We start from the raw sequence: 27722 nt of genomic DNA on the forward strand, positions 1-27722 counted from the left end.
AAAGACACCATGATATCTGTAGCGACCTACCCATTTAACTTTCTGTGCAAACAACAGGTGGTAAAACACCATTAGCTTGTGTCCAGCTTTAAGCACTACAGATTGTTTGTCATACTGGCATAATCCCCTAAAATGTTTGACACATTTTCAGCTCTAATTTGTGTCATAACTTTTGAACCGTTGGTTTTCTCTGACTTGCACATAAAATTACTGATTACATTCAATTCTTATTTTAATAATGTTTCCCCATCAGAAATCACATGATCTTTTCTTTCCATTCTTAAAGGCTGCAGCCTTCTCAGGACACCTTTCTGTTAGATCTGAAATGTTAGCAAAGACAATACTGTACCTGAGATGGGTTAGCTTTTTTCTTCAAATGATTAAATATTTGTTTTCTTAGATTCAGGAAGGTTAGGGAAAAAAAAACATCAACAACAGCCATTGTAGGTTTCTGCAGATGTTTAGGCACAGAAAGGCATCTGCTAGAGCTCACCAGGGAAGAGAGGTCATTCATAAAATAAGACAATATCTAATTCTATAACCTAAACCCAACACTTTTTGACCCAAAATAAGTATTTGTACTGATGACTACAATGGATGAGAAATGGCTTGACAACACTTAATACTCTTAATACATAAATATATTGAGCATTCATAATGTCCGATGTTTGCTAATCAAGCTTTAGCAGATATTCAAATATTGAGCATCAGCTGATCAATAGCAATGTGGCTATTTTTAACTTAAGAAGTATCCAAAAGTACAGCTCAATCCTGCTCAGACTACTCAAACACTTTACGACTCCAAAGGAAGGAACACACAGCTAATGCCACACAATTGTGCAAGTGTGTGCTACTGCAGGCTAGATTCACTAAGATTAATTCTGATTTCACCGCAATGTGGAGATCTATAATTTTAAGACACAAACCAATACATACAAAATTTAACCCCTATTGCAAATTTGTTTTATCAGTGAAATCTACAAACTTTCATCTGTTTGCACTAAACCAATCAAACCAACTGAAATATCAACACAATTAATAGAACAAGTGTTTCCCCAAATTCAACACAAAACGCAGTTTTTAATGATGACTGCAGTCTCAGTCTTTAGTACTTAGTAGAGACCACTTATGCGGTTATGACCTGCTGTGAATGGGACGCATCGCCAGACAACAGCTTTTGGCTGCATTCCAGAATATGAGCGAATTGGAGCCCACTGTCCATGAGTACTGAAGAAGCTCGTCATTAAGGGGCTGAATGAGCCTGAGACTGCAGTCGTCATTAAAAGTGGCGATTTGTGTTGAACCACTTGTACTTAGTTTGAGTGATCTATTATTAACAGCTGAAAGTTTGTACTTTAGCCTAATAAATTTAACTTGCACTGAGGGTTGAAATATTTCAACTGTATACCCCCTCAGCTGTATACCACCCCCTAGCCACAACAGAATGGGAAAGTCTACTCTCTGCTTCAGAAGCATGATAGAATTCAAACCAGGAAGTCCCTCAACCTGAACCAAAGGTGCTTTTTAAAATACCACAGTAGCTTCATATCCATACAAAAGCCAGCTGAAAAACACACTGTGACAACTTCACAGTAAAAAACAGACAAACAAAAACTGATTATTTTTTTATTTCCATATTGGCATGTCTACTGTGAACAGCTTGTGGCAGCTTTAGGGAGCCATGGGGACCCACGGCATTTCGGCCTGGCTCGGCGGTGCTGCGGCCCAGATTGCTGCGCCTCCAGTGTGGCTCTAGAGCCTCCGCCCTCAGGCTATGCAAAACAGCAGCATCTCTCCCCACACACACATACACACTCATTCACACACAGACAGAGACCAGGCCCAAACCCACACAGGCTCCGTTCACATTGTGCAGAAATAAAAACCAACAAAACAAAAACAAACAAAAAAAAGGCTGAATATAGCCCCCCCCCCCCCCCCCCCCCCAAAAAAAAAAAAAATTATTAAAAAATGTGTGCCAGAGGTCACTCGCAAGACCTAATATAATCCTTAAGTCTGGGGTGAAAATAATTTACAAGGGAAAAACAAACAAACAAAAAAAGTAAACAGATAAATGAAGCGCTCTACTTGATTTGTATCGCTCTAGTCTTATAGGCTTGCAGACTAAAATGTACCAGTGTCAATAGCCCCACTAAAAAGAGGAGGAGTTGTGAGTGGAGCTTCATCAGTCAGTGGGGTGGCACAGAGTGACTGCCACTGTCACACCCACACATGCAGGGAAGCACTCTGGGGGGAAAAAGCCAGGGCGGAGCCTCATCAGCCAGAATAGAAAGCGTTTAATTCACACCCAGTACGCTTCCATTAAATGAACAGGAGAGAGCCCAGTATTTTTTAAATGAGAACAATTAGACCACACCCGGATTTAGTGGAGGACCTCAAAAAACGTGGAAGATGATTGGACTGAGGCTGGCTTCGCCCTTACAGTTGCGTGGACTGAGGAGAACTTGGATCATGTGCACATAACTTGGTGAGCTCAACCTTACTCATGATCAAAGAGCAAGTGATGAAGACTGACAGTAAACGAGAGGGGGACAACTGAGAACAATGGAGAGAATTGAGGATAGAGACAGCCCAGAGAAAGATACAAATCACTCCCAAATAGTCTTCGCCACTCTATTCCACAAGTGCATCCATCTGCAGGATCATGTTAGATTGATTTGTCTGAATGGTATCGATTTTGTGTTGTTTTTCTCATTTGAAATAGCTTTTGCACTTCCCTTTAAACTTTACAGTACAATAAACTATAGTGCACAATAGTAATCTGAGCCTCGCAATGCCCCCCCACGGAGCTCAGAGAAGAAGGGCGTCAGCCGCACAGCACTGGTGACGTTGGATTCGACGTGGGCCCCGACGTCAGACGAGGGTCCCTGGCGAGGCAGCGCTACACTGCAGCGGGCAGGCCAGCTATTAAAAATTTCTTTGTCAGGGTGGTTTTGGGCCACCTTCAGTCCTGTCCCGAGTCTTTGGTAGGCCCTCCGTCTAGATAGATCTTAAGAGCTTTCTCTTTACGGGGAGAATAGCTGACCCGGTGGCCTGTCTTCAGCAGGCGGCTGCTCTCTTTCTTCATCAGTTCACTGCGCTCCTCTTCTGAGAGCTCCATGGGCTCTTCAGTGCTGTCCCTACAGGGAAAGATGCAGTTTGCGTAAGGACAGCATATTCCTAAATATATGTATTATTTCACCCCCCCCCTTTCTGCAGTCAGTGACTGCCTGAAGTCTGGAACCCATGGCCATCACTAAATACTGGATTTCCAGTATCTGACTCAAGGTCAGCATAGACATAAAGCTCTATACACTTCAGAATGAACCCCACTACTTCTATCAGCATCAATACACAAAAACATCTATTGGCACCCATACATGCCCAAGCCATAACAGTGGCTTCACCATGTTTGACAGAAGGTATAAAAAAAAAAAAAAAAAAAAAAAAAAAAAAAAAAAAAATCAGCAGAAACGACCTGAAATGTTCACACTGGTTCTTAAGTGGAAGTGTAAAAGGTGCATTACCTGTAGAAGACCACTGCGCCATCATCACAGATGTAGAGGGGCCAGACATTGAGCGTGGAAACTTTGGGATTCCAGTCCAAATCCTGATGAATCTCCAACACAGATATGTCACAAGGAAATGTTCCTCGCCCCTATTGGAACAGGATGGAGACAATTAAAGAACTTTCTAGTGCAGTAGCATTTGAAACAGATTAGCAACCTTTGCTTCTGGAGTGCTGCAGCTACTACTATAACTACTCCACAAATAATCAAGACCATAATAAACTGGTCAGTTAGGGTGTATGCAGGATGAAAGATTGCTGTGGAACTACAGGACTAGAGTTTGGGAAATAAGCAAGCTGCCATACCTTGGCAAACTCCAAGTTCTCAAGAGGAATTCCACTCATTTCACTGAGCTGCAAGGGAAGAAACAATACTTCAGCATTAGGAATAATCACCATAACTGACCATCCCGGAAAACTAAAACAGTATTAGCAAGGCTCCAAATAGCCTTAAGGCTTCCCCCAATCACCTTTTCCTTAAGCTCATCCACACTGCTGCTTTCCAGTACCACTTCCCGAAAAGGCTCTAGCTTCATCTGGGCTGGACACCAGCGCCGTGTCAGCACAGCCAGCTGGGACATGGACTTCATCCGCTCCGGTTCTGCACAAGATTTACAACGGTGCCAAAGACGGCACAAAAAGGGACACATTTTCAGACATGCACAATTTCTTAATCTGACAAGTCACAGCCACATAGCCAACTAGCCAAATGTCCCATTTATAGTACACAAAGTAAAGGTCCTGCTAATTATTTAGGTGTATCTAACAAGGTTAGAATAAATCAGAACCCCCCCTCCAGTTAACCCTCTAGTTAACCCTCCAGTTCGTAACTCCCCCTAGCATTACCAATGCTGCCAACAATAGGAGGATAAGGACACTGCCGTCCAGCAGCGATTAGGGGAGAGCGCTCGCCATCTACCCCACTGCGCTCTCTGGGTGCTGATGGCAAGCACATATTCAACATAGAGAAGGAAGCTGATCTTTACCTTCAAGAACTTCAAGAAACACCTCCCAGTTACTGGAGATATTAATGTCCTCTTCGTAGACGTGATAGTCAAGAAACACAGTGCCTGGGTTTTTCCAGGTCTTCTTCCTGAGTCGAAACCTGGAAAAGCACATACACAAGCATGCGATTTGCATTCTGTGTGGGTTCAGCTGCATTGCTAAAGTCCAGCAGTGAGTCAGGCTATTGAAAATGTCAGATGCTGCAGTGACTCACTCCTTGCGCAGTCACAGGTACAGGTTCAGCCCATGGCATATTCCACCACAAAACTGTAAACTTTTTAACCTACACCCTTGCCATTTTAGTTAGTTATTCATCCATTTTTGAATTTAAGAAGTTGTGTGTCATGTTTGTGCTCACCTGTCTATGCTGAGGTCCAGCTTGCACTGGTCTTTGAGCTGGGGCAGTAACTCCTCCTTAGACTGCCTCACTGTCATGCCCTTAGCGAATACAGTATCCAACAGGAACTTACAGGGCTGGGGGGGGGGGTGGGGGTGGAAGAGAAACCATAAATCAGCCATGAATCTTCTCCAGTTACGCACAACTCTTAAGCTACTACAGCAGAAATATTAGCTACCTTCCAACCTGGCCTGCCTACCTCAGGATCATTGACTAGCAGCTGGTACACCTTCACCCTGTATTCCCCTTTCTTTAGTGCTCTTCCTAACCGGATGGTGATCTGTTGAAGTAAGAAGATGATCACAAGATGTCATAAAACATGCTGAATACCTGCTAAAAAAACTCCTAGGGACAGAGCCATTACATCCTACAGGTCAAGAAAAACTACAGACCTTGTTGTCATCTGAAAAAGAGGAGAGCGTCTCGTTGAGTCGCACGCTCTCAAACTCCTGGTTGTTGGCGTAAACCCGGAAGACCTTGAACTGGGTGGAAGTGACTCCAACAAACGGCTCCAGGTTCTGTTTGAATGCCGCAAGTGTGATCCTCTTATCGACATGGACAAGTAAATCTGAAAAGAGGGAGGTGGGTGAATGCAATTAGAATTCACAACTTTTCTTTAGGAGCAGTCACAAAAACTACTTTATTTAAATTTGCTTCATTTGGTAGTTTTACCAATATTATAAATCAATAACCGATTTGAAATCTGTATTTAGTGCTATTCCAGGTGAATGGGAGCTCAATTTCTACATTTTATAATTGTGTGAATGTCTGCAGATGGCAATACACACAAAAAGATAGCAGATAAGCCAACAATTCCCATAGCAGCACACCCATGGTAATTTCAATAGGCAGTGTTCAGGAGAGACTGGACTGGTTTCAATCTGGCAGTCAACTTTGAGTTCAGATGCATTTAATCCATATTCAGTTGAATATTAGTTAAATGTCAGGTGAGCATCTATAAGGCACCTATCCAAATAAAGCAATTCACAATCACACTTACATTTCTGGTTATCCCCAGCAGTATCCTCTTGCGAGTATGGCTCCGCTCTGAAGTACAAATACTGTGCCTCTCCTTTACTCTTGCCATGCTCATCATACTCGCTGTCTGTGCCCGAATCCTCCTCAGCCGTGTCCCACGTCTCCTTTTTGCCCTCATGTGCTTTAGACCGACGGCTGCTGGTGATGCTATGCGAGTCGAGGCCGTTGGCCAGTGGCAGTGGGCCACTGTCAGCGTTGCAGAGAGTGTCGCTACTGTGGCTGGAGCTCAGGATGTCAGAGTCTACAGAGCTGGTGCTGCGATCGTTGTTCACGTCCGAGTCAGAGCGCTCCTCAGAGGGAAACTGGTTTTCTGGGTCAGAGACAGTTCCTCCGGTGCTGGCCCCACTAGTCACCTGTGGAGCAGGCTGGGCTGCATTGTCCGACTCGGCTGCCGGGGATTCAATGTGTTCAAAGTCGCTGTGGTCTGAACTTTTCTGGCTGTCGCTGGTGCTGGAGGTCTGCTGCTGCTGCTGCTGTTGTTGTTGAAGCGACAGATTTTTGAGCTTCTCTGTGCTCTCCTCCAGAATGGCCTCAACAGACTGGCCGCTGCCCTTAGCTCCATCAAACGAGTCCTCAGAGTCACCGCTCACTTTGGGGCAACTAGTTCTATGGGCCAGAGAGCCTGGCGACTGCTCTGGAAGCGACACAAACAGTCTGATTGTGTTCCCGTGGCGATCCAGGAGCTTCCACAAGAGGGAGTCTGTGAAAGTGACCTGGTGGTCTGGCGAATCGGAGCTCTCTACAAAAACCTGAGGAAAAACAGGAGAGCATCAGGATTTAACAGCAGGAATCAAAACGACATTTACCTGCTACTAAAGCTCAACAGCTTAAATAAGTACAAATAAATGCAATTAGGTTAAAAGGTGAACCTTGTTACTCCTGAAGAAACCCTCTGCTTTCAGTGTCTTGTTGGGCACGTAGAGAAGCCGAAGGTCATTATAGCAGCGCTCCAGGACAACACGCATGGTTTCTGCAGATAGTCCAGTGGCCTGAGGAAAGCAATCATATGAGGGACATGCCTGGCAGTTTGGTAGCATTTTACTTGTTGTCTTTTTCGCAGATAACCAGAACATAATGTAGTAGAAGAAGAAGAGCTGATCTCTGACCTACAATATCAGATGGTCAGATGGAACTAATCCTATATCAGCACGATTTTGGGAAAAACAGACACTGCAGTACAATTTTCTTTTTGTGGTATACATATGCAGAGATGTTTAAAAATACAGCACATTTCACCAAATGTCAACAATCCAACATGTCACAATGATATACTCTGTGTATCATTGCGATTACCATGAAGAAACATTATATTGTGCATTCCTACTCGGCTGATGAAAGCAACCTGATGTTCCGATGCATGTGATCAGTCAGTGAGAAATGCAAAGAGAACTCACCTGTGCAATGAGTTGCTTAAACTCTGTAATGGTCTGGTTCAGATATGCCCGGACACTGACAGGAGGAGCGATGGTCTCGCTTTTCAAATCCACTGCATGGACCTTCACCATCACCTCTGCAGGTACACATACACAGTGGATATTCATATATACATTTATAGGAATGCATAATTCCAGAAGACATGGAAGAGCAAAAGCAGTCTCAAATGCAACACAAAAACGGATCTAATGCCAGTAAACAACACTGCCATCAAGTGGACATATGGAGCTATTTTATAGTAATCCAGATTTCATTTTGGTGGCTTTATAAAAGGTTTCTGGTCATCAAGATCATATTTCTTCACCTGCTCTAGAAGGACTAATCAAAACAAACCCCAAAAAGACAAGATGTAGTACAGCCTCCATCAAACCAATGCAGTAGTGCAAGAGTTTTAGTGGGTAGTGGTTTTGGTGCAGGTACCTCCTGGTTTGTAGGGCTGGAACACTTGGTCAGGTCTGCGGGTCTCCAGCAACAAGTCAAACATATAGGAGGATTTGACCCCACCAAGGAGCAGTCCCATGGGCATGTCCTCTTCTCCCTCATATGAACGCTCCAAGTACTCATGGAACTCGTCATACTTCACCAGCCGACAGCAGCTCAGAGGAACCGTGCCCTCAAGATCCATCAGCTAGGGACCCAAACAAAGGCATAAAACACATTCAGAAGAGGCTTTGATGTTTATGGTTTTATTGTATTTGCTACTGATCTAGACACTGATCAAAAAGTGTCTCGTTGTGCTAACCCAACATTACAACAGACTATTTAATATTTTTAGAGACATTTAGAGCAGAGCTTTCCAACGCTACAAAAAGATCAGATTTATTTGGAGAACCATAACCAAAAAAAGAGGACCTGCAACCATGGCTAAAGGCGCTAAATGTACAACATCCACATGTCTGCTCTTACCAGTTTATGGAGGGCACCAGAACACCCTTCCCCAGACAAATGGCTTGGTTATATAGCTCCAGTGAAGCTTATTGGTCATGTGCTTGTGAGGCTATCAGGTAAGACCTTTAGCCTGACGTATCTGCTTCACAAGCGCTTCATAACCAAGCTATGTGTCCAGCTAAGGATGTTCTGGTGTTCTAATTGTGACACCCTTTAACTGATGCAGCATAACATGCTCAACAATTCACTGCTAGCAGAGCCCTTATTATAGATTGTAAAACCACTGTGATGATAAACATGCACAGTACGCATTCTTCACAAAATGATATATAATTATATATATATAAAATTATAATAAAAAAAAAAAAAAAAAAAAAAAAATTATATATATATATATATATATATATATATATATATATATATATATATATATATATATATATATATATATATATATATATATATATATATGATGAGGATCCAAGTCTAGAAGACCAAAATGAAAACTATCAGGCTGTCCTCCTAATTTTGTCTCCATGTGCTGAATCAAAAAAGAAAGAGAAAAATCGAACACCACTTATATACTATCCACTATTTTCACAGAAAAAGCGCAGGTCAGGTTTACCTTGTATGCTATTTCTGTAGCCTCTCTGAGGGTTTTGTCCTTGTGAACCTCCAGCTTGTTCTCCATCATAATCATCTTGAACGGATGCATGCAGAAAAGCTTGATCTAGTTGAACAGAAAGAGAAATTTAGTACATGGTAATCCCATAGAGTGACATCACAGTACAGGTTTAAGGGGGTACCTTGCATGTGTTGCGCTCAATCTCTCTCTGCCTCTTCTCTTGCTCCTCAGATTCCTTCTCTCTCTGGACGAGGCGCTTTATGTGCTCTGGGAAGTCCTCTACATCAAGGTACTCTGCATAAACAAGTCTGATTAATTTTGTGTTAAAAAAAAAACAAAAAAAATTAAAATAATCAACCATTTAATTCTCATTTATTTAAAAACTACAAAAGCAGGCTCATAACTGTTCTCTTACTTGCATTCCTTGAGGGATCTTTCAGCCTGTATATAAGCATGTACGCATTTGTGGAGCTGTTGAAACATAAAAGACCATTAGTCTCAGATAAACATAGAGGGTATTCCAATCCAAATGTTATTAGTGATGTAAAAATGTTCTTTTCTGGACCACTCTGGCATATAAAAAGCCGCAAGTGCAGGAAGAGAAGGGTAGCCATAAATGGGGCTTTGTTCATAGTCAAATAAAGGGCCTGTTGTCTTCGTCTTAGAGAGACGTCATTTAGTTGTTGGATGAATAAAGTTCATGGTGATTATGTCGCCAATTTAATACCAGGCCCTGTGCGCACGCTCTTCTCTTTGAAGGCAAAAGCCAGAGGGGGGATGTGTGAAGAAGCAAGGCGATGAAAGGGTCTACTAACCTGGCAAAGGCACTGGAGTAATAGCCTCTGCTCCCTGAGGACCCGCCATACGTCTTTCTGATGTCATCCTGTGTGATCTATAGCACATAACACCATCAAACCCTTCAGAATGATGCACTGTGCTAAATTTATGCCAGCATTCTCAGTCCGCAAGATACGATACCACATCTAACTGGATTAAACCGTTCACTTTCATCATTAAACACATTTGTTCAGATCATTCAAAACAAGAAACCAGACAGCTCAGATCTGACAGACCTTGCTGACATGCTGGTCGTTGAAGCTGTACCACTGGCCGTCGCTGAAAGACTTGATGCAGGCGTAGTAGTGCCCACCTGCGGCGCTCCCAGAATGAACCATTACCGAGAAAAGTTCAAAGGTTAGCGAGCTCTGCAGAAGAAAAAGAAAGACAGAGACTCAGGTTAAGCATTAGTTATCCATTATGCGGAATAGGACCACTGAAGAGAGCCTGATATTGTAACATTCAGCATATAGCCTCATCATTCTGCCCTGGGAGTGTTTGAGTGTGTCTGTCCTACTCTACAGGACCATGTTTTGAAATTAAATCTGGTTGGCTTGGAGGAATTCATTAGGAACAAGTCAGTTAGTCATGACTAAGGTAAACGCTAAACAAGGAGCAAAAACCTTGTCTCCAAAACAGCACCTTCACATATAAAATTTCATTATTTTTTAAGTTTTCTGCCAAACAATGACGCAAAGCAAAGGACCACACAACAATTTAAGAAGAGCCCAACTGTTCCTTTTTGTCACAATATATAAAGCTGGGAAAGTTTCACTTTACTCCCTCATGGAGGTTAAACGCCAGGACTGTCATCCCATGGACTGATTAGTGGTGATTTTCTTCACTTAGAGTGACCAAAAAGGACTGGATTCTCTGTAAAATTACTTTCATACTCTTTTTCTATATATTTTTTGTCAGATTCATCTCTGGACTACATATTTAAAAACGCCAGAAAAACACCAAAAACAAACAAACATCTAGCTAAACCAAATGTAACCACCATAAACAGAATAAAACATTCCCAAAAACATCTTCCAAAGAACTTACCAACAACGGTATTGTGGACCTCAGAATCAATTCCACAAGTCACTCCAATGTGCCAAATTAAACATGGTTTACGGTAGCAGACACACCCAACAAATCTAAAACTATCTAAATACAAGCCACATTCCATTAAATATAGGAGAGGTGAGAATTGGACACAAAATTAGAACCTAAATAAAACAATGATTGATAAACAATGCCTGAACCCGACCTGCCGTGAGCAGTCAGGCCCCATCGGGTTGCTGTAGGGTGCTGGAGGGAGCGGCGGAGGTACCTTTGGCTTCAGGACTCTCTCAGTGGCACTCGTGCTATCCAGGCAAATACCCTCATCCACACCATCGTCAGTGGAGAAGTCGTTGCTCATCTGGTCGCTGTGGCAACTGCCCTCATTCTCTGCCCCGCTGTCAGTACAGCTCTCTGTCTGAGGAGACTTCTGTGGTGTGCAGAATGTGGTAAATCACAAGGCAGTTAAAAAGAGATGCTCATCAACCTCAACCATGCATTATTGATGCCCTTATTCCAGAGCGAACAGAGAGGAGTGATCGAGAGTGCTGTTTAAGTAGAAGCATTAAACATCTCTGTCTACAGCAATCATGGATACATTAAGACTTGTTTCTACCTCATCCTCGAGGTCAATGAAGGGGCTCATATCGAGCTCCTCAGGGAAGGTCATGCGGTCGTTGAGCTTGATGCGGTGCATAGTGGTGTAGTCAAAGTCGAAGCGTTTCAGCTGCAGGGTCAGAAGATAAGGAAAGTGCAGGAATCTCAGGCCCTGTAGAGCAAAACAAGGCAAAGGCAAAAATTAGAACATGGGGTGGTAAGAGACGTAGACAGAACAGCCTGCAGACGACTGCAGCAGCTCACCTTGCGGGCATCACATTTCTTCTTGCAGCGCTCACAGAAGTACTGGTTGGGTCCATCCAGCGTCTCAGGTTGGATGAAGGCCTGCAATGCCTCCTCCTGTTGGAAAAAAATAAGACACCTCTAAACAGTCACAGCAGCAGTGTTTGCATAGTGAATGTGCAAATAAAAAAAATAAAATCTCCAAAAAGAATCTAGGCTCTAAGGCTACTTTTCAGACCTACAAATCCAAAAACAAGAAACTTGGTGTAGATGCTTTAGAATGTATCAATTTTGATACATCAGCATCAAGATAATCAAATGAAATCATAAAATAAGACACCATGATGCATTTAATCATCTCCTAAAGACTAAAGGTTTTAAGGTTGAATATGAAGGAGACGCACCACACTCCCAAAAGCCTGGCTGGCTCCAAAGGGCCTGATAACCAGAGGAATGTCCAGGTATGTATCGATCCTCCAGCTCTCATAGCCGCACTCCAGGCAGCGCACATAGTCCTTCAGTTTACCCTGGTACAGCTGGTTTATAAGGTCAGCCTGACGAGCCACAAGAAAAAATACATTCAGGACCAAAAATATGCAGCAGATGGGTACAGGATTAAGACAAAGAAATCCTACACTTACAGCCAGACAACCTGAATGAAATTTATTCTATTTTTATTGAAATTCATTCTTACTTTTTAAACACAAAGCACCAAAGTTAGATTGTAGAGAAATCCCGACTCATAAATAAAAGCCACACTGATCACTTGACATCAAGCAATAAAGCACTTGTTTACTGTAACACAGAAGTGGGACGCCGCACAGCAACAACGGTAAACCACTCAACTGCTTGTTTAGCACGCTCTACCTTGTACCACCTTTCAGCAACTAAAGTTAATGAAAACTAAAGTGTGAAATGTCCAAAATATCAGATCAGACTCCGCATCAGCAATAATAAAAAAAAGTTCTGTATCTTGGATTAAAGCAGTATATTGTATATAAGCAATTGTATGTTTCTGCTTGTGGGCTCCCAATCCAGTTGGAGAGTGTAATTTAGATTTACTCCACTGCGGTAAACCAAATAACGTTATTAGCTCTCCTCATGAACAGCTGTACACATGCATTTGTGGACAAGCTGAGAAATTAAGAAGCATGTGAACTGAAGCGGCAGACTAACATTACAAAATTTTACTTGAATATGACGAATATTACACAGCGGTACGATGTCTTGTGCTGCTCCAACAAAGTTACATAGTGTAGTTAAAGCAGTGTTCTGGCCTGGACTGGCAATGACAGACGCCACCCCGCACCCCATTACAAGTCAGTGGAGCATCAGTTTTGAACCTATTATTTTAAGGGGAAATTGCTTTAGAAGTAGGATATAGGATGTAATGATGGATATAGTAATCTGTAATAATCTGTAAGATATGCAATGTAATATGTAATGTCTACATGTAAGGACTTCCAGGACATGCTGGGGAGGTAAAAACTGAGTCACTGAAGGTCCTGGGACTGTTAAGACACCTCTGAACCAGCAAGCCCCATGTAAAGCCAGACCCTGCCCGTGTTTACACACATACACAGCACTTTCAGAAGCTGCTAACCCTGGGACTTTTCCCACCCACACTAGACCCTTTGTTCCCACTAGCTTTGGATTAGTGTCATGTCTGAAGTCCGGGTGGGCTGTACCTGTTCAGTCTGCTTCCACTTCTGCTCCAAGGCGTCGAACATGACCCGGCATAGTTCCTGGACGTCATGTTGCTGCCACGCTGTAGAATGAACACACACACAAACACAGTCGAATGATTTCTAGCAAGGAAACAAAGACCCACATTCTGAGACAGTCTAGTGATGTCAGCGGTAACGTGGCTTGGATTTCGCTCGGGGACCTGAGCCCAGAACATTAGAGCAGGAAGGAGCTCACCTTCACTGCTATCCCAGCCGAAGCTGCGCGTCACGTCTGTGGTTTCTATGGCACGCTTCTTGCTGGTCTGCAGGAGCACAAACAGCCTCTGCAGCTGGTAAGGGATACTGGTGACTGGGTCTTCCTCTGACTCCTCAAACTCCCACCTAAAAAGGGGAGCACAAAGCCAACCAGAATGCTTACACTCACCATTTGTACACAAACATTGGAATTAGACTGTCAAACTCAAGTACAAAAAAAAGGAACCATGAATTATAAAGCATATATTTTTAAAATAAAAAAATAAAAATTGGGGACCGCCGAGGCCAGCATCAGAAACTGTAAACCTTGGGGTTTGATCAAGTCAGGGGTGGCCAATCTCATCCGCAAACCTGCAGCCACACCTGATTTTACTTGTTCAAATCAACTCATCAAACAACTGATCACGTGTTTCTACTCGGCTGGAATGAAAACCACACAGGCCCTTTGCGGATATGATTGGACAGCCCTGGGTTAATTGACACATCAGGTTAATTGGATTTGTTAACTTAATGCCAAACTATTCCATTTGTTCATTTTAAGAGAAAAATGCAACACACTTCATAGCTTAAATTCAGCAGATCATTTTGATCATTCAGAAGTTTCTAATATCCCATAGTCATAGATCATTGTGAGGGGATTTGTCTAGTACCATGCCAAGTATGGCATTACGAATGAGTGGTACAGATGACCAATCTAGAATCTTTTTCTTATTTGTTGCAGCTCAACACCTTCACTTTGTACTTCTCCAGCACCACAGTCTTGGGGTAGGATGAAGGTCAGATGGAGCTACCGTGACCTGGCACCCATCAGGAGGAGCTACCAACGAAGGGCATGGCTGAAGGCACAATAGCAGCATTTTCATTTTGATCACATGTGTTTCTACTCGGCTGGAATGAAAACCACACAGGCCCTTTGCGGATATGATTGGACAGCCCTGGGTTAATTGAAACATCAGGTTAATTGGATTTGTTAACTTAATGCCAAACTATTCCATTAAAAGCTGGCGACGAACACATAGAGGTCACTTACTTGTACAGTGCGTTTCTGAACTCTGGAGTCATGAACAGGGTCTGCAGTAAACTGTTCAGGTAACAGGTCATGGCCTGATTCACCAAACCCACGTATCCTGGATGCACACAAGGTTCATACAGAGGGAGGAAAAGTAAAAGTAAAAGTCAGATATGTTCTGAAAGGAAGATTCTGCAATGGACATGGAATGCAACTTACCATAACCCTGGCATTAAATCTATCCTTACCATTAAATCCTTACTATGTTGAGTTTACGGTTTAAAACTCCACACAATTGAGCAGTGCCATTTTATCCTGGCTAATCGTAACTACATGGGTGGAAAGAATCTGCTATTACATACCACAAAACCTACACCTGATCTATCCTGAGAGTTTGACCTTTCCACAACTTCAGTTGTGTGCAATGTTTTGTTAGGCTGAATGTTCTGCAAGCCCTGCTAACGCACACAACAGCAGTAACGCAAATAAATAATAAAGCAAACACACTCAGCCCACGGAGCAGTGTATGTACAGGTCAATTAAAAGGCCTGAGGGAGGCTACCTGTCTCTGACTTGTTGAGTATGGAAGAGTAGGAGTAGCTGGGGCTGCTGTAATCACTGCTGCAGCCCACAGTGCCATCCCGTGGCAAGGGCCCGATGAAGCGGTCTTGAGAGCTGTCATCCAGTCCACTGCTGTCTGCCGTGCCTGACTCATCCTGTACACAGATAAACAAAGCAATTATAAACATTGAAAATCTGAAAGGTGACGAGCTGTAGTGCCTACTACTTTTAAAGTCCACACACACACACACACACACACACACACACACACACACACACACACACACACACACACACACACACACTTTGTGAGCTTGAGCACACAAACCAAACACTTTGTTTTCTATCCCTCATTTAAAAAGTCCATTCCCTGTGGCTATTGTCACTTAGGAAACAGCTGTTGGGACAGATAACCTTACTGACTGAGACATCAGAGACCCATGCTCGTCACGAGCACACACAGCGATATCTGCAATTCTCCAGCATTAAGCAACCCTTTCTCAGCTGATCTGACCACTCACAGAAGCTATCTGGGGCTGCTCTCCATCCTTGTCTGTGAGTTGCAGGAAGTTCCTCTTCCCTGGCTCAAACCCAGACTCCACCAAAGACATCTCACTGGCCTGGTCCAGAGGAGCCTGTGGAAAAGGAAGAAGAAAGCGAGTGAGAAGAGAATGATATGGGCCAGACATGCTTTATTTCAACAGAAAATTTGCTCATGATGGCTTGCCTAGCTTCTCTATTTAGCCAAACAGAGTAAGTAAGTAAATAAATAAACAAACAAAAACATACATACATACATTTGGGGGTGATTTGTTCATTTTAAGAGAAAAATGCAACACACTTCATAGCTTACATTCAGCAGATCATTTTGATCATTCAGAAGTCTCTAATATCCCATAGTCATAGATCATTGAGAGGGGATTTGTTTAGTACCATGCCAAGTGAAGTATGGCATTATGAATGAGTGGTACAGATGACCAATCTAGAATCTTTTTCTTATTTGTTGCAGCTCCCAACACCTTCACTTTGTACTTCTCCAGCACCACAGTCTTGGGGTAGGATGAAGGTCAGATGGAGCTACCGTGACCTGGCACCCATCAGGAGGAGCTACCAACGAAGGGCATGGCTGAAGGCACAATAGCAGCATTTTCATTTTAGAAGGGCCAAGAAGGCACATGCATTCATGTGCAACAACTTATTAGCTATTTAAGATGGTCATTGGTGCAATGGCATGGCCTGGATCAAACCCACGGGCTTAATCCAGTGACCTACTCAGAGAGCTAACTCCAGCTCCAGCACCTGTGCTCTGGGTCAGCTGCAGGATTAGCACCCCAGCCAGGTTCACAGAACACACACACACACACACACACACACACACACACACACACACACACACAATTCTCATGGCCCAAAACAAACCTCTACATTCATCCTAACAATTTCTATAAACGGACTAGAGCGCAGATATAGTAAGCTTCAGTGTCGAGCTGAGAAAGTCCAAAATGCTAACTTAACAGAACAGTTGACTTTGAACATCTGCTACAATTCTATTCCAAAACAGAAGAGAAGAGTAGATGCTCACCGTGTCCACCACATTGCCCCATGCCAGTTCAAAGGTGCCATTCACATAGCCAGCCTTGTGAGCGACGTCTTCATAGAGCTTGACGATGGACGTGGAAGCCGGGAGGTTGAGGGTCAGTCTCTCATTGACGGTCTTGGCGTTGGTGGTGTCCTGGACTATGCACAGCACTCTGGGCTCCTCGGCAGCACTCTCTATCTGTAGCACAGAGAACAACACTTTCACTTCAGTTGTCAACACACCACAGCTAAGGATAAAGTCGAGTCACTCCGCATGCTGCTAAACAGGCAGTCAACATAAGTCATTTTAAGTTAGGCTGCTGGAAGGGGGGGGGGCTGGCTCAGGCAACAGCCAGCCTTCGAGAAATTTCCTGGGTCCAAGCCATGACATGACAAGGAGGCGCATACGGCAGGGTGAAAGTGGAGCAGTGGTCGGTTACGCAACAGAGTATTGATATGACCTACTGTAGCCCTGGTTACATTAAGCGCTTTGAAGACACAGCTTACAAGGTAAGCCTGGGAGCACGACTAGCACACCAAGAAATATGGACCGAAGCTCAAATTCTTAATCTAGCAAACATTGGGAAGCCTCCCATGAAGTTGTAAAGAGCTGGACTGATCTCAAGGATAGACAAAACAAATACAAGGGGCTGGGCTAAAACATGCACAAGAGAGCAGGCCTTTCAGTGATCCAGTCAAACGTCTCATCAAGCCACAACTACTAGTTATGTAAGAGGGAAAACACTGCCTAATCACGGAAAATAAATTGAACACTGAAAACGCAACAGCAAGCATAATGTCTGCTCGGTGACGACATTGTGGAAATCATAGACTCTGTTTACAAAGCCAGAGCCATTTTCTTCTCACACAGCGTCTCTGTTCCCTCAGACTGCTCTCCACTGCCAATCTGTTCATGTTACCACAAATGCCAGGGCCTCCAAGTATGACGCAAATAAAATATTTCTCTGCCATTTTTCAGCACAGGGGGGTCAGCACAATGTTTACAGGCGAGTATGGAGAAACAACTCACTCGCAGCAGAAATAGGTCCACTGGCATTTTACAATGATCACTGTAATAAAGCCTCAGTGCTGTCATTCAGAAGCAAATGGCACAGGTTCTTTTCCTTACCCTGACATTTTAGACTTACTCGTTAGCTCACAGTTAGTAACTACTTGCTTAATTAATGTGTCCATGCAAATGTAGACACCATGCTGTTAACACACGCAAACCAAACACAAGCAAAATGCTCATGCCAACGCTACCTGAGAGAACCTCTTCTTCATCTCCTCAAAAATACTTTGCCTGCAACTCCAAAATACACCCTGATGACAAAGCACAGAAGACAAAACACTGAATAACATCTGGTCCAGAAGGACACGGCTGCCTGAAGAACAAAGCAGATGACTAAAAGCTAAAGCGCTAACTGGAGTCAGACTGCCCACACTGACCGTATTGGTTTTTATTTTTTATAGTATTATACATATAAGCCAGGTCACCCTGGAGAAACTACTAGGGATCTTGCTTTGCTGAGAGAGAAAAATGAAAGAATGCTACTCTAAAAGTCCCACTGATGTCAACACATCCAGGGGTATTATCAGATTAAGGGGTATTTTTATCGCGGATAATATCGCTAGGTGCTGACATGAAGCAGGCTAGGCTGGGCTCTGCCACCACAGAACCTAGCAGACGGGAAGCCTCCTGAGAAAGAGAGAGCCCCATTAGTAATCGGTCCTGCAATTACAATGACCTATTTCCTTCCATCAATGTTAAACAACATATGAATTGCAAAGATCAAAATCAGCAGTCACTCGTGTCACGGTTTGCTTGTGTCAAGTCTTGTGGGGGAGACCAAACCCAAAAGGTGGGACACTTTTGGGTTTGGTAAGGAAGTACTGAACCAAGATTCACACTTGGCGTGGAGCCGGAGGATCCTCATATCCTGCTTAGCATTTTTCAAAGCCTTTGAACATAATGAGAGCAACAGAATCAAAAGCCTCTCTGAACCAACAACTGCATGGACGTAGCATGTGGTGTGGCACGCAGATGTAACAGGAGACCACGCCAAAGACCACATTGCTAACTCATTCACATGAGTTATGCACATAATTTGTTCTCTGGTGTTTAGAGTGAAAGAGGATGAAAGATAACCACAATAGTTTTAGTCACACAGTACAACCACAACCAGTATATTTAGGCACGCAGCTCGCATAAAATGAGTGGGTACAAGCTTTCATTATCTGTTAGCTACATTATCCAAGGCGAAATGAAAGACCTAGTCTTCAGACACCAAGACCTTGCTTTGATTTCATTTCACGGCACTATCCACTTTGGCCTGGCCTTATTTTAAGGATAAAGGTAAATAATAAAGCAATTTGTTAAATCAACATTATGCAGCATTTTAGGCTCATAGGTTCATGCTTATCAGCTTCGGAGAGTCCTATTCTATTGGCAGTACATCTCTATAGGGACTAGACAGGCTGTGTCAGCAATGGGTGCAACTTACAGTAGCTGAATGCAGTCATTAGAAGTGTCCACAAACATTTGGACATATAGTGTATATTAACCTTCTGGTCATGTCCTGCAGCTTCCTCAATTATACTGTACTGTACTGTACTGACGCAGCATTCCCAGATCTATCGTACCCTGTTCTCAGCTCTTTCTCTCTCACTGCACAGACCAGCTGTCTCACTCACTCCTGGAATTTACAGTACCTCCAACTGTCAACTACAACTGCAAACACCATTTCAGCAGCGTTACTATTTTGAGTAGCGCACTCCTCATAGATCTAACCTGACAAGTAGGGATGCACCCATCCAATACTAGGATATCGGTCCCGATACTGACAAAATTAGCTGGATCGGGTATTGGATAATCAGGCCGATTGAGTCAGTCAGTGAACACGATTAGATATACACATTCTACAAGTATCAATATGCGTTTCAAACCGATACAATAAAAAGACGTAGTACAACACTGGCTCTAACAGGCTTCTTCAGCCGTGCAAGACCTTACAACTTTATGAAAGACAGTCTACGCTAACACGCAATATCATGGTTGTTTTTATATAACCATTTCGTCATTTGCCTTACATTTTCTTCTAACAACTTAAATATTAAGATGATCAGGTTTCGTGCTAAAGAGTACTCAGGATCTCAATCAAGAATCAGTAATAAGGAACGACAACCGCGCCAAAGTCAGAGAAAGACTCTGCATTTTGAGACTGGACAGGGTCTGTTTACGTTTCTGAACGTTGAAAATCCCACATCTGATAAATTGTGGTGTAAGGGCCAAGCAAAAGCACTGCAATTTGGATAGTTTATATCAAGGGAGCTCAAAGCTTAGCTTTTAATGGAAAGAGGCACATTGGAGAACAGGACAGATGGTGTATGAGAATTTCGGCCTCTAGTAGCAGCGACTGCATCCAAGGTGTCAGCTGGGTTGCACAGCACTCCACGCTTTCAAACACTCAGCCTTCTTACTTTTGAGTTCTAGTCTGAAGAGGTAAAAAGGTTTCTGCTTTCAGCAGGACGCTGCTTAATAGTGATCCGGTGAATATGAAATAGACGCTGAGCGGTTTGTCACATTCTCATTCAGTCTATTGAAATATTAATAATCAATTTGCAGGGTAAGTACTGGCGTTCCTAAAAATGCAAGCTAAACAATACGTCCTACAACCTGTCTGGCTTTCTCGCTCTCTCCGTCTCACACACATGTGTGTGCAACAATTAAGTTCCTGGGAAGCTTGTGACCACTTCCACTAATCTGAAAAATAAAGTGCTCCCACCCTGCTGACTCACCCTTCAACACAAGCCCTCTGTCAAACTGCTTAAACGCTGGTAGCAGGTGGCCCTTTCAGTCAAGCTGCAGAACCCTCTCACTCTCTCTCTCCCTCCCTCTCCCCATCTCATGCGCACACACACACTAACACAGGGATCTCACAACCTGTCTCTGGTCTAAAACACCCTCAATTTCAATCAGTTTCAGGCTGGGAGTTTAGATCACAGTCGTCTTCAACACGAATACAGAGAGGTGTGCTGGGCGAACGTCCGCATTCCTCTGTGGGACTTGAAGAGGAACAGGCACGAAGCTGCAGGACAGGCCGGGCTTTGTCAGAGTCAAACGTGACAGAAGGGTAGAGGATAGACGAGGAGCCACGTGCAGCTGCTGAGCAGAAACAGGAACTATGTTTATATGTACACTGGCGGTTCAATATTAGCACGACCGAAACTTCTACAGTATAACTATGCGACACTCATGTAAACAGCACAGCCCAAACGTCATAGTCTAAGATCTTAGTCCGGTTAGGCTAAACCTGAATTTAACATGCAGTCCAGCAGAATATTTACAGGAATGTGTGAGGCAGATTTAAACATTTGAACTCACCAGGGTTTAGGTCTTCTGTGGCACTGTGGATCAGTTTTGTTTGGTTTCACACTACAACAATGGATCTGCATCACTGCAATACACTAATTCACTCTTAAATATAAAGGTGCTTCTAACCACTACTTCTGGCTCCATCAAAAACCATGTTTATAATATAGATATGACTGAAAAATCTTTAAATTGCTAAAAAGCCTGGTATCAAGTGCAGATTTTCTCTCTCTCTATTACATTTTCATTAGATTTGGTTTTTACAAAATCATTTGAAAAAAGTCCCACTAGCAGCAAACTGAACCACAGTTCCCCCGAAAGCAGTCAGAAACTCACGATTTCCGGTCGACCACAGTCCTCTCGTTTGGTGCACACCCAATACAACATTTACCCAGTTCCAACTCAAACCAGGTAGTACCAGGTAGTCTCAGGACTATAAACTGACTTGTTTTTTGTTATACAGCTCTTGCAAACAATGTGGTTCACCTCAATTTTTAGATGAACTAGATGGAGTTATTCCTAAGTGTGCAGCTGGGCATGCCAACTTCCAGAATTATTTCAATATTTAACCTTTAAAAGTGCACCATAGCTGTACTTTAATAACTACTCAGGTATTAGCTCTACCACAGGAAAACCAGGCCAGCAGGTCAGTGAAGTCACGATTTTAAAATGTGAACTCATCCGAAGAGGCAGCCTCCACTAGCTTTCACTAAATGCTTTCATTATCATTCTGGCATTAGGCTGCTTTTACACTGCTTACACAGGGTATCGGTTCCACCCAGGGAAGGCGGTGGGGCAAAAAAGTTGAGTCAAGAAGAACTTAATACAAAAGAATCTGGCCAACGTGACGCATCCATCCAATCAGAATCAGAATCAGAAGACAGCTGTAGTGTGATAGGTGTCCACAATACAACGGATAAAACGTTTGGAGAAAAAGCTCATTACTGCAGTTCCAGGGCTATATGTTTTTTGATCCATCCTGACCTAATAACAGGGACTGGGATCATTGCCAGACCGGCCAAAATTCAAAAACCAAGCGGGGAAAAAAATCTGGCTGCACGTAGCTAAATATCCTATAAAATATCTGATGTTAGATGCAATCGCTAATCATCCTGTCCTGTGCTGTCCTGTCCAATCATACTGCCCACAGTTTAAATACATATAAAATTAGGTTTCGGATAATTAGAATATAAACACATTTATTGTTTTAAAATGTACTTAGCAGGACAGGATTTTAGACGCCGCAGGGAACACCATTGTTAACACCCATATGGAGCAAGCTGTATCAGTGTAACAGCAGCATTCTTCCTGTGATGGGTCGTAACTATTTCCCTTTGGTCACTTTTGAATTATAAAACAACGCATTTCCCGCAGTCCCGCAATTCCAGTACTGGAGGGCCAGATTCCTGCACAAGCACATCTGATTTAACTCACTTGTTAATTGCCAGGTTTAGTATATCTGTTCAAGCAGGGAAATGTGCAAACTGTGCTGGACTGTTGCCCACCCCTGCTCTATGTGCTACTAAATTGCAGTGCCAGTGCAATGACCTAAACATAAGCCCACAGGCCCACATTAACTTTGCCTGTAATCCTTCTTCTACAGTTTACCCCCAACCCCCCCTACATTAGCCTCAAAACTCAACACAAAACTGAGTAAGCAATCTTCAGACACTAAAATGGTTTTAAGCACTTGTGTAGCAGCTCAAATAATCAGTGCTCAGTGATGTTTACTGCTAGCTACTACGGCCTTGGCTGATCAACTGCACTGAGGCAAAAAGGAAAACTGCATTTGATGTTTTTTGGTAAAACAAGGATCCGAGCTGAAAGCTAATCAGATCCCACTGTCACTGAACAGACCTGATTACGGAGTCTATCCAGGGCAGATTAAAACTTAAGTCGGAGTAATGTAGAGAGAAATTGTTACCGGGATAAGCAGAAGGCTGCCTCTGTCCGTGGAGTGCAACAAACAACCACAGCAGGACGAAACGCAAGTGCATTACAAATGTTTCAGGTTCTTCCATTTCCACTGAAAAGGACCGGGAGTCTGAAAGCAGTGCAGCTCATGTTCAGTTCAGTTAAACAGAAACAACCTTTACAGTTTACTTTTTCAGACTGACGTTTACTTTCCACAGGCCGGCTAGTCCTGCCCTTTCATCTGGGCAAACAATCTTGAGAAAAGGCTACCCAGTATAAAAGGGTGCTGACACTAGCAAAGGTTATTCAAGCCACCAAAGAGCACAATAGCTCAATTCTTATGCTAATTAGGGGAACAACTGTTTACTGAATGTGTGTTGGAAAACACGGCCTCATATCAGACTACACATTCCTAAAAATATAACAAGTGATTCTTCGGGCCATGTCCGAGGAACCTTGTTTGTAAGAGATGCACAAAAGCGAACTACATAATATAAGGTCTAAAGAACCTCTATTGCAAAAGTGGTGGTTCTTTAGCATCTCCCAAGTGACCGTTTGTTGCACCTTTATTTTGAGGTGTGCAGGATCGCAAATATGACCACGATTATGTGAGACTGTGGCTAAAGGGGATGTTACACTGTTTGCCCAAAGGTTCGGACAACAAAAACCATGAGGGGCCAAACGGGAGGCCAAAAGACTGCACATCTGACTTCACTTCAGCCACCATGGTTCATTTTCCATGCAAAAGCTAACACCCAGAAAGTATAAAATGCTATATGGAGTAATGTAATTTAAGCTGACATTCTCACACACATTTTTTCCAAATCTCCTCAGACTTGTCATCTACCTGAAAAGGTTATCTGACCCAGTCTTCACAGTCACACAACCAGGAAAAGATCCGGCTTAGGCATCTCTGCTTCAGGGCATGTAGCTACACCATGTTTATTCATAGCATGTAGCTACATTATTCAATCTAATGGTGTAAATTACTGAAACACACACAGCCTTAACAGGCAATTTAACAAAGGGACTTCAGCAACACAGGACACACGGTGGCATTTCATTTACATTAGGTGCACGTATTTGTCACTGTACAGCGAAATGTGTCCTCCGCATTTAACCCATCTGGTAGTGAACACACACACACACACACACACACACACACACACACACACACACACACACACACACACACACCCAGAGTGGTGGGCAGACAACTCCAGCGCCCGGGGAGCAGAGAGGGTAAAGGGCCTTGCTCAAGGGCCCAACAGTGGCAGCTTGCCGAGCCCGGGAATCGAACCCACAACCCTGTTATCGCTGAGCCACCACTGCCCCTATTCTGGTAACAGGTTCCCAGAGCAGGCTTACTTAGATCCCAGTTTGTTTGTTTTTTAACATCCTAAAGGAAACACGGTACGATCCCATTCAGTGGGAATACTGTGCAAACTGCCATGGGGCACATGGGGAGATTCCTGCGAATTATTTAGGGATGCGAGTACAGTGTATTTGGAGAGTTAGCTAGATGCTTTAAAATGGGACTTCATCGTTAAATTAATTAACTTGATGAATATAAATATCTGGCAAAGCAAACAGAATAACAAAAACATGTAAGTTGGCTGGCTAGCAGCTGCGTACCAAACAAATAAACGCCATAACCAGCCAGCTAATCCTTTCTAAGCACTCTTACACTCTCCGCTTCTCAAAGTTTATCAGCTAGTAGCTACTTCCAGTCACTTCCCGTAGATAAATGCGTTTACGTTCCTTAACTCACAAACATCTAGCTAACGTTCAAGTTTAACCGGGCTTGCCTGCTAGCTAACTACATTTACTCCAGTTTTGACGTTTAAGTTTCACCTAAAATGACACCGACAGGCTGATCTGCTGATCGGATATGAGCACTTGCGCTCGGAGGCTCCTCTAGCTATCCTAGCTGGCCATAGTAGCTAGGTTAGCTAGCTAGCGCTAGCTATGCAGCTAGCTAGCTAACTAGCGCAGAGTAACGTTTACGCAGTGAACAAGTTCACTAGCAAAACATCGTTTGCATTTTAATATAAACAGAACATACAGAAATACACTGAATCCGCACATGCTAGACGTGTTTACACGAAATGTCGTCCTCAAAACTAAAGGTAAACTAGCCAGCTAGCGTCAGTTTCCTCGACGCGAAGCCCAGGCTGAGTTCGCTAGCTAGCTTAGAGTAAACAGAAAACGCACAACAGACAATTAGCTAGCTAGCCAACTCCCGTTCAAGTCGAAACGGTTAATCAAATACTCAAATACATCCTTTAAGTTGCTATTAATAAAAGTATTCCACAATTAAATATCTAGCTGATTCACAAAAGATGCCTTCATCCTAGCTAGCGTTAGCCAGCCAGTTAGCTACAGCTAGTGCTAGCGACATATGACGTTAACGAGGAAGTCCGTTAGCACACCTGCTAACAAACACCAAGGCTGTGTCCCAAACCACACACCTCTACGCTTGACGCGCTGCACTAATGAAAGCACGTGTAATCGCTGTGCACTATTTTTAAACACACTATCTAGTGTGGTAGTGTGCAGTTTGAGGCACAGTCTGAGGCTAACTTAGCCGCTAACGTTAGCCGGCTGACGAGTCCTTGTCAGCAGGAAACGACCCATCGTTTTCGTGTGTTTTACGCCGTTTAGCTCACAGACAGCCACACAGACTGAGGTTCAGCCGTACAGCGGGCTTTAAAGAGGGGTGCCGGTCCTGCCATTGCGGAAACCCAGTCTCTCTCCCCCGACTCTCTCTCTCTCTCTCCATCTGTCTCCCTGTAAGTGTTTCTCTCACCTCTTTGGGTACAAGCTGGTTCTCTTCGCTGGGCACCATTTCCATTTGGGCGACAGTTAAGCGGACATCTACCCGGGCTCTGATGTCAACAGCAGCTCTCTACGGCGGTGTGGATGAACATTATCTGCGCTTCAGCCAAACTCCAGACAGCTGCGGAAGCCAAACCGCGCCGCTAAAACTTGTTATCAAAGTAATCGCAGATACTTTCTTTCTGTGCTGCGACCACAAACAGCAATCAATGGGGCTAAAAATGGCCGTCTCCCAGTTTCGCGAGATTTCAGCTGAGTCTCTGCGTCACTTCCCAAAACACTCACACTAATTATTTTGATAAGATGATGATGATGACGACGACGATCGTGATCATGATGTGGGGAGGTTAGTCTGAGTTCTCATAAATGCACCTTTCTTCTCGTTTATTGCACCAAACAGTGGCAGTATCCACCTTCATACACATTCCTCAGCTCCGCTGTATTAGACCTGTGCTGATACTCAACAGGCAGCCGGGCTGTATTGCGATATTCAGCAGTACGGTTCTGTTACCGTGTTACTTCTTAAAGATTGTCACTATATTTGATGCTGCCTTCAAGTCCTGTCAGAAATATTGTATTCGCACATGAGCACCAACATAAAGTTGTTTTTAGTGGGGAAACTATTTTTCGATGAGCCCCAACTTTCAAACTTCTGCAACGCTGGTTATTGTATTGAATAAGCCCCTAACAGCCCCTCTGTTTAATAAATCCTCCCCTTAGTTTAACTAAAGCGTCCCAGAAGGACAGGTTATTCATCAGAGAGCAGATTTATCAATCAAGGGAACAATTTATTAAGTTAAGGTAATGAATGTTAAGTTGAGGGAATGATTTATTCAACTGAGAAAACAGAGATTTATGCCTCTAAATATAATTTTTCTACCATGATACTATATGATCATTTTTTCCATTAGTTGTATTTTATTTGTTCAGCAGCAACACCTGAATACTTAATTTTTGAAGTTAAGTGCATGCTTCTAATGCTTCTTACTGATACCATATGATCATTTTTCCATTAGTTGTATTTTATTTGTTCAGCAGCAACACCTGAATACTTAATTTTTGAAGTTAAGTGCATGCTTCTAATGCTTCTTACTGGAGAAAAATACTGCTGTGGTTAACGAGTTAAAAACCCGGTTGGTTCGTTGGGGGTCAATACAGAATTTTGTAACTATACATTGGTTAACTGTAACTTAGCTTAACTGTGTTAAGGTTAGTTATTTAGCAGCAAGATATAAACACTGAATTTTGTAAAGGTCTGATCAACACATGGTACTGATACGTTTCACTGGCTAAAAATATAGCTCACTCAATGCTCATACTTTGCTCGCTGTTTGTTTGTTTTTTGTTTGCAATAATTGTAGCTAAACATCCTTGATCACTGTTAGCAACAGAAAACTAAGCATTAAAAAAGCATTTTCCCAGGGTGTTAGTGTTGTTTCCAACCAAAACCATTTGAACAGAACCAAATCGTACTTACAAGCTCCCATATCATAAGAAAAATCATATATATACCAACCTCCATGGTGGACTTGAAGGCAGCATTGGTTTTGTTTCAGTAATGTCAGATATACAAATAATACAAAAGTAAACAATTTTTTTTAAATAAGCATTTTCCCCCAGAGCGTTTCTGTTGTTTTTGAACAAAACCACTTGAACAGAAATCACAACACAATAAAAACGGAACGGAAACATGCTTCAGAGAAAAAAGTAGGTAATTTTGTTTTTACAAATATCCAGATACATGTGAACGGGGCCTTAGAAAATAGAGTAAAATCTCACAATTTTTTTTTTGAGCTGCTCTGGTTTCACAAGGTCCCAAGACACTGCT

The 27722-nt window shown here is 43.0% G+C and overlaps 1 protein-coding gene across 4 annotated transcripts; it reads right to left on the minus strand.

Moving 5' to 3' along the window:
* Positions 1-1939: 1939 nt before the first annotated feature.
* usp47 (ubiquitin specific peptidase 47) lies at positions 1940-26156 on the minus strand. 4 transcript variants are annotated; one of them, XM_072660703.1, is made up of 28 exons: positions 25866-26156; positions 16775-16969; positions 15714-15827; positions 15194-15347; positions 14653-14749; positions 13603-13748; positions 13368-13447; positions 12084-12233; positions 11701-11796; positions 11456-11608; positions 11111-11269; positions 10029-10160; positions 9771-9847; positions 9371-9426; positions 9137-9249; positions 8956-9060; positions 7863-8070; positions 7403-7518; positions 6878-6997; positions 5971-6757; positions 5363-5538; positions 5149-5250; positions 4932-5047; positions 4555-4673; positions 4039-4169; positions 3875-3922; positions 3528-3658; positions 1940-3140 (listed from the first exon to the last, which is right to left on the minus strand). In XM_072660703.1, the coding sequence occupies exons 1-28, from the start codon at positions 25908-25910 to the stop codon at positions 2966-2968; spliced, it is 4101 nt and encodes a 1366-aa protein (XP_072516804.1). In that variant the 5' UTR covers positions 25911-26156; the 3' UTR covers positions 1940-2965. The 4 variants fall into 4 exon arrangements, with proteins under 4 accessions (XP_072516804.1, XP_072516802.1, XP_072516805.1 ...); XM_072660701.1 differs by having other exon boundaries at positions 11048-11269; XM_072660704.1 differs by having other exon boundaries at positions 5170-5250; positions 25866-26155.
* Positions 26157-27722: the final 1566 nt, after the last annotated feature.

The sequence above is a fragment of the Salminus brasiliensis genome, chromosome 17 (genome assembly GCF_030463535.1).
Source record: "Salminus brasiliensis chromosome 17, fSalBra1.hap2, whole genome shotgun sequence".
NCBI lineage: Eukaryota > Metazoa > Chordata > Actinopteri > Characiformes > Bryconidae > Salminus > Salminus brasiliensis.

Excerpts from the sequence above, each read along its gene's own strand:
- usp47 (XM_072660701.1), bottom strand. The coding sequence starts at position 25,910 with ATGGAAATGGTGCCCAGCGAAGAGAACCAGCTTGTACCCAAAGAG. Across the intron at positions 13,448-13,602 it reads CGGCTGGGATAGCAGTGAAG|CGTGGCAGCAACATGACGTC; the intron begins GTGAGCTCCTTC and ends TTCATTCTACAG. Across the intron at positions 3,923-4,038 it reads TGGATGAGCTTAAGGAAAAG|CTCAGTGAAATGAGTGGAAT; the intron begins GTGATTGGGGGA and ends CTTCCCTTGCAG.